Source organism: Anneissia japonica, unplaced genomic scaffold (assembly GCF_011630105.1).
Source record: "Anneissia japonica isolate Jap-2015-1 unplaced genomic scaffold, ASM1163010v1 scaffold288170_len75678_cov146, whole genome shotgun sequence".
NCBI lineage: Eukaryota > Metazoa > Echinodermata > Crinoidea > Comatulida > Comatulidae > Anneissia > Anneissia japonica.
In genome coordinates, this window is record NW_022732629.1 from 54,343 (window position 1) to 62,575 (window position 8,233).

At 34.3% G+C, this 8,233-nt stretch overlaps 1 protein-coding gene across 2 annotated transcripts; it reads left to right on the forward strand.

Annotated features, from left to right (window-relative positions):
- Positions 1–1,163: 1,163 nt before the first annotated feature.
- On the forward strand, positions 1,164–7,952 carry LOC117115750. 2 transcript variants are annotated; one of them, XM_033259675.1, is made up of 2 exons: positions 1,164–2,573; positions 7,256–7,952. In XM_033259675.1, the coding sequence occupies exons 1-2, from the start codon at positions 2,306–2,308 to the stop codon at positions 7,624–7,626; spliced, it is 639 nt and encodes a 212-aa protein (XP_033115566.1). In that variant the 5' UTR covers positions 1,164–2,305; the 3' UTR covers positions 7,627–7,952. The 2 variants fall into 2 exon arrangements, with proteins under 2 accessions (XP_033115566.1, XP_033115567.1); XM_033259676.1 differs by having other exon boundaries at positions 1,164–2,564; positions 7,247–7,952.
- The last annotated feature ends 281 nt before the right edge of the window (positions 7,953–8,233 follow it).

Below are 8,233 nucleotides of genomic sequence, written 5' to 3' on the forward strand. Positions count from 1 at the left end.
CGACATAACCATGCCAACATCAAAAGGTAGGCCAAATTCTAAGGGCGCGTATTGTAATATTCTGGACGCATGCATTTTTCCATGCATGTTTTGGCACGCATACAGTAGGCAGTATTCAAACAAAATATTTCACATAACTCTAACAGAAAAAACAAAAGTTATAGCAGACATTTTATTTTGCAATACACTTTCTTTTTTTAATGATTGAAATATGTCAAGCAAGGTAACATTTGTTGTGATTCCACTGGTTTTACCAAGGAGGTTAAAATAAATTACTTAACATATTTGACGATAATTACTGTACTACAAAGAGTATTGATAACTTACTATTATTTTGTAAATTTTCTAATAAGAAGAAACAGTTAACAATAAGAAATAGTTTTATGTTATAATCAAGGTGTTTATTTTGAATAAACATTGCTAGTCTACATGTCTCCTAATCCAGAAATAAAAAGATTATTACTGTAGTTTGTTCTATTTGTTTATTTAAAATGCATATTTTGAATAAAAATTGCTAGACAAGGAATCTGTTAATTCTTTCCAGCTATAATGATCATTATTTTGTTCTCTGTATTTGTTTAAAATATGCAAGTATTGCAATTTATTTTGTTAGTATTATAGTATGGAAATGATTTACATAATAACTTATAATGACACCAGTCTACTCCAAAGTTAATTATGTAAAACAAATTAAAGTAGACTAAAGTTCATATCAATTCCTATAATACCATGCTGTATAATATTTGTAAAGTTAAAAGAGGGTTTCATAATTATGTTGTGACCAAATTACTGTGTTTCAAGATTGTTGAAAGAGATGTGTTTTGATATTCCTTTGTAATATAAAATAAATTATTTCTTTAAAACATATTAAATTAATCACTTATAAGCAAAGGATTTGTTTTAAAATATATTTTTTTAAATTTAGACTAATTATATTTTAATTAGCTCCAATTTTGGTACAGTAACTCATTCAGTTTTATTTGTTATTACAGTATTAAAATATTGTTAAGAAAATAAGCCAAAAAAAAAAATTAGTATAAACAATAATAATGTTACATTTATTTATAGTAATGGGAATTTGACTACAATATTAGTATAATTAGGTTAAACTAGTTCTACCCTAAAATTCTAATTATTTATATAATTATTCAAATTGATTAATTTCTATTCCTACTTATTGTAATAGTGATCAGGTGAATGAATCTACAGACATCACTATAGATGAAATCAGCCAACCAACTGAAACTGAAGCCAGTCTACCAGAGAATCACCGAGACGATGAAACATCGAATGACACCAGTAATCACGCTCCATCCAAATACAAACTGCTTCCATCGTGTTCTTGTTCAAAAGACTGTTTAAGTAGCATACCAGAGGAGCAACGCAAAGACATCCACAACCAGTTTTGGAAGCAAGACTATTCCAGAAGGCGAGCCTGGATATTTTCGCATGTTAGTGTCTTGGAGCCAAGGAAAAGAAAAAATCAGGCACCAAACACCAGTCCACGAAAAAGTCAAGGAAGTATGTTCCCCCTGATAGTGATGGCAAGAACCAGTTTGTCTGTAAAGTATTCTTTTTACATACATTGGGATACAAACATGACAAAGTGCTTACAACCACACTCGGTTCATCAAATTCTGGCGATATAACCACACCTTTGGACATGAGAGGAAAACACGCCCCTGCACACAAAATGACTGACGACTCAAAGACAATAGTTGAAAATCACATTCTGTCATACCATCCAGCCGTCAGTCATTACCGTCGTTCACATGCACCTCTACGACGGTATCTTCCATCGGAACTGAAGATATGTGACATGTTCAAAGACTTTAAGCAGAAACATAACGTTTGTGGACGCGGAAACATATCGGAAATTATTATCAGAAATAAACATTGGCTTTGCAAAGCTAGGGGAAGAAGAATGTGAGCCTTGCCTGGAATTTGAAAAACACAAGAACATATGAGAAGGACATGGGGGTGACACACAATGCACAGTATGTTCAGGATGGGAACATCATAAAGACAGAGCATATGTTGCCAGCTGGAGAAAGAACGACCAAGAGAAGAAAATGAGGCAGTTTGCTACGTGGACATGCAGAAGGTTATCATGTTGCCATGCATTCCTGATGTCAAGAGTTGTGTGTTTACAAGACGCCTTGTGCAGTTTCATATGACTTTTGCCCCGATAGGGGGAAAAAATTGTAACAGTGATCCGATCATTGGTGTTATATGGACAGAAGCCACAGCTGGATGAAACTCTGAGGACGTAGCAAGTACTTACACCAAGTACATTAACACTCCTATGTTTAGAGACAGGGAAAGATTTATTTTCTACATGGATAATTACAGCGCGCAAAATAAAAACTGGACACTTTACACAGCGATGGTTTCTGAAGTGAACAGAATGGAAGGGCCCCAAGAAATCATTTTCCGCTATCTCGAACCAGGACATACGTTTATGTCAGCTGACTCATTCCTTGCACAAGTAGAGAAGTGCATGAGAGAAAGGAAACATGTGTATGACGAAGATGACTTCACATCAATTATCAACGCAAAAGGATCTGCTGTGCTAGACTGTCTTATCTTTGTCTTAATCAGTTGAAATGCTTAAGAATAAATCGATTTTGGCACAAATGGCATTCCATATTACTTATTTGCATGGCGTTCCATAGTATACTTTTTCTGGGATTAGGGACTGGGAAAACAGTGAGGATTTCGTGGTGCCTGACGTATTTAACAACTTTGATTTCCGATTGGCTAATTACCGTCGCATATATTAAATATGCTAATTATGCTTCCCCTCGGCCCAGCTAATGATAAGGAGGTTCAGGTGCAGGTCAGCTCAGCTTGTGCACCGGGAGGATACCTAGGCCCATATCACAATCCGTCCAACCATGAAGGTAATATTTAAACGCACCTTCACAACAGAAGTGTGCTGCATGGAAAGTAACCAACTTCACGCCAGTTAATAAATACAGTATTATTATCAATATGATACAGCCAAGCTCAAGCTTTCTCGCCGAGTTCAGCACATTCAGGTTTAGGCCTATTAGGACATCTATTTGAAATAGGCCTACATATTAGTTTTGACTTACAGTAACATAATTGTTGTAGTTAATATAGCATTAAATAATAATAATACTGTATAAATATTTAATTTTTCAAACTGGCTAAGATCTAGGAACCTCAATTTGCTACGTACGACGAATGGGTGAATATCATCGTATCTATGGACAATTTCCGGCGAAATTTCCGTTTGGGGAAAGAGTGACCTTTCGAATTATATTAGCGGAAAGTTTGAAATAATTTCTGTCGATGTTTGTTTCTATACAATTGCCAGGCTAGTCAGGGTAGACAACTCAGTTATGCTAGGGCCAGTGACAAAGGGTCGATGCAACCGACGGGCCCAGTTAGCAATATCGATTCAATAACATACGCATTTTCACATTGTATAATTAAAGCTGAGATTGACATTTTAAGCATTTAATTTTATTAAGCAGACCAATAATATCTTATACAGTAATAATTTTCTTAGCAAATCCTGTCTCTTATACACATCTAGATGTGTATAAGAGACAGAACAAACAGCAATCACTAAGACATACATCAGGAGCCGACTCGATGGAGTTTAATATCATACCCAGGGAAGGGCACAGATCTGTTTTGAAAAGGTGGAGGGGGAGGGCATTTTGTGAGTCGACACCCACCTCAGCCCCACCATGGCTGGGGCTGAGGTGAGAAAATTTGAGGAAATAGTACCTCTAGATGGCTAGAAATGACACTTTCAATAAAATTCATCATCATCACATCACCATTAGCCAAAATGAAGCGCCAAAAAAAAATTTCATGATCTTTCATCAGGGATTTTTGACAACCATAGAGATCTTATTAATGTGTGTGTGTATACCATAGAAAACAAAGCTTAAAAACATTGTCTTTGAGTATGTACTTTACATAGGCCTACTCCAAAAACGTGATTTCACAACCACCTCAGCCCCACCATGGCTGGGGCTGAGGTGAGAAAATTTGAGGAAATATTACCTCTCGAGATGGCCGGAAATGACACATTTATATAGTAAATTCATCATCATCACATTACCATTATAGTCAAAATGAAACGCCAACAAATTTCTAATGATCTTTTATCAGGAATCTACTTAATATCCAGGTCAACTTAAGCCTAATTATAGCTTACTAAGCTTTAACTATATATACTATATAGTATGATCAACAAATCATAACTTTTTTTTCGCATTTAACACAATTTTCTTCTCTTTTTATTGCCATTAATATTATCATCAATTATTACTATCGTCATCATCATCATTCTTATTATTATTATTACTATTAGTAGTAGTATTATTAAACAAACATGATCTTTTATCAGGGATTTTTGACAACCATAGAGATCTTATTAATGTGTGTGTGATATACCATAGAAAAAAACATAGAAAAAAAAAAGCTTAAAAACATTGTCTTTGAGTATGTACTTTACATAGGGCTACTTCAAAAACGTGATTTCACAAAGTCCTCAGCCCCACCATGGCTGGGGCTGAGGTGAGAAAATAGTACCTCTCGAGATGGCCGGAAATGACACTTTTATATAGTAAAATTCATCATCATCACATTACCATTATTGTTTACCATTATTGTCAAAATGAAACGCCAACAAATTTCTCATGATCTTTAATCAGGGATCTACTTAATATCCAGGACAACTTAGGCCTAATTATAGCTTACTAAGCTTTAACTATATATACTATATTATGATAAACAAATCACAACTTTTTTCGCATTTAGCACAATTTTCTTCACTTTTTATTGTTATTAATGTTAATATCAATTATTCCTATTGTCATCATCATCATTGTTATTATTTTTACTACTATTAGTAGTAGTATTATTAAACAAACATTTAAAGAAACTTGCAAAAGGATAAAAACGAAATTGAACCACAGTATCGCATTTCTATCTTAAAAGACCTGGCCTGAGATTTATGGATTTAAGGTTTTTTTTATTCACGCTTAGGCCTATGTGTTCTATTATGCCTATGTATAACGTGTACTGATGCATATTTACATGTTTAGAAGTATTCATTTTGAGTGATCCCAGAAAAGAATTTGTATTGGCTCAAGAATAAGCTTTAAAATTTTAACACTGTGTACAAAGGGGGGGGGGGGGAGCTGCGGCTCCCACGGTTCCCCCCCCCTGGATACGTCCCTGCGAATAGGTGAATATCATCGTATTTATTGACAATTGCATCCTTTGCATAAAGCTGTATTTCCGAAATTTAAACAATGAATAAATATATTAATTTTTTTTGTTTTTAATTAACATTTGATGTGAAGCTGAGTAAGAAATTATTGTTTAATGAGAAAGGTTTAATTTATTGTTCATTGTACAGTATGTTGGCCAAAAAGGAGGCCTAATTGATTTAATTACATGACATCCATTTGTTTTTCAATACATTTATATTTTAATCTAAATTAATCACAACACATTTCACCCCTTAGTATCCAATTTTTTTTGGTATTATTTCTAAGTTACAGTGAGTAATATGCAACTCCAAATTTACAAACAATATTTATAGCATTCTAATGGGCCATAAATAAATATTTATAGCATTCTATTGGGCCATAAATAAAACAAATAGACAAAAAGGAGAAAATGTGCAATTCTTTTAATTGTTCTGATCTCCATAGCTATCAGATCTATTTTTCAATAAATATAATCATTCTGTTTAATTTGTAAAAATAAAGAGGCTACATTGCAGGTAATGAGAAAACAATTTAGTTTCATGTATTTGGATTAAAATACATTGTACGAAACACTCAAAAAATGATCCAAACCACAGTGATTTTACATTTCAAACTTAATTTGTTGATCTTTCAGTGTCTTACCATATATATTATCAACTGCTTCAGGAAAAAAAAAATTTTTACTAATTAACAAACAATTTACTATATTAATTAACAGTCAATTTAACGTCAATGCAAAAGAATACAGGAAGGATCATACTGTATTTAATTGTTCATTATCATAAGCATATTTCAGTACAATTAATATTGAAATGACACTGGGTTTGGTATACAGGAATTTGTGCTTCTCCATCAGATGCTAAGTGTTTCAAGTTTCATAACTTGACTGAAGTCAGTGGGGATCATCCGGCTGGACTATTCACAGAATATCCATTCCTGCAAAACAATTGAATTATTAATAGCAATCAAATATAGGTTAGCCAATAGGCTATGGTTAATATTAGTGTACCTCCTCTAGATAAAAATAGGGCTGGGACTTTTTGTGAATATTTGGGAAAATATAATTCCATCAACTGATTGAAAACTGAAGAATAAGTACAAGTACTTATCAAGCAGGTACAATAACAAGTGCATTCACAATCACTCACAACACAGAATTCTAATAAGTAATTTAAAGACTGACGCACTTTTACATTAGTTCTGGCCTCGTTGGTACCATCATCATTTTATCTAGAGACGAATCTCATAGGCCCAGCTCGTCCCGTCCACTACACCAGCTGTAGGTGGTTAATTCATGTTTCGCCGCGCTAATCAAATTTCTCTTTGATCTTTGGAATACAGACGGACTGCTCCTCTTTTTTGGTGACATTCACTTGTTTTTAAAAATACGTAAACGTACCCGCGACAACTCCCATAGCTTATCCAGGTATACATTGTCTTCAATTTTGTGTCGCAGTTGCGAGAGCATGACAGCTTTTCCTAGTGGTGGGCTGATAAATGTTCTAGTCTTTAAAATACTGAGCCTCGCGTGAACCTAAGACAGTTTGCAAACCAAATACTTTCTAGACTGCAGCTTTTCCACGCACTCGATCTTGTATTCCAGAGAATTTTTTGTTCTGCGCACAACTTTTTTAGCGTTTTGGTTGGTGTTTTCTTTTCCTCCATTAACAATGTACCACAATATTCCACACACCTGCATACGGTACCATGTCCCAACTTCTCTCTACAATCGTGGCACCAAAACGAGAACCGTTTGATTGGTTGACCTTCCGTCATAACATTCACCCTATTGCAAAATACGGCATCCTAAAAATTACGTCATGCTTGTCACGGCCAGCGGTCTGCATTCGATTTGACTCACTCTTTTACAAGTCTCCAATTCTCATCAAAAAAGTTTCTCAACATAAACTGACGCTGGTGGCGCTTTCCGAAATGTGCTAATGTACTACGAAAAATCCATAAATTTGAGACTTGTGGCAAGTCTACTGCTGTGCCAATGTCACCAGCTGATTTTATTATGTATGAAAATGGGGTCAGCCAAGGGAAATACACAAATAAGCCCTTGTTGTGTGAGGTACAAGAAGTAAGGTTCAACAAGGGATCCACAATGTTGTATTGGAAAAGCTCGATAGACGACACTGAGTATAGTTCAGGAGAATTCTTAAAAAAGAAAATAGCGGAGAGAATCATGCGTTGTGGACACGAGGTCACATTTCCACGTCTTCAGACAGCACATAGAATTCAGGATAAGAAGAAGAATGACATCCTAACAAAGCTTTGTAAATTTATGCCAGCCAATCGCCATGCTTTCTGGGAAAGGTTCGCAGTAAATGATGGTTCAGTTGATCTAATTGATAATTATTAGTGAACTGTAATTGCAGGGTAGTTTATAACCTAAATTATTCTATCCTTAATATAAAATCCCAACCCCGAAACCTAGTCTCAGAAATACCGGGATGGTGTCCAGCGGGAATAGTTTTTTACCAAAGGGAAATGTCTAATTTTACATGTATTATTTGTAATGTTGAGAGGATTACATAATGTTTGTAATTATAATCATAAAAATCCTCAATTATTGTACATACAGTATTTAATATTCAATTAATGGTATACATCATAAATTTAAAATTTCATCCCCGAAACCTAGACTCAGATATACCGGGATGGTGTCCGGCGGGGAATAGTTTTTTACCATAGGCAAATGTCTAATTTTACATGTATTATTTGTAATGTTGAGAGGATTTCATAATATTTTTAATTATAATCATACAAACACTCAATTATTGTATATGTTTTTAACATTCAATTAATGGTATTTTTATCATAAATTCAAAATCCCAACCCCAAAACCTTGACTCAGAAAATACCGGTATGGTGTCCGGCAGGGGATAGTCTTACCATGTCTAATGTGAAAAATGTCTAATTTTACATGTTTTGAGTATCGCTGTGGTTTTATTTGTGATAAAAAAATT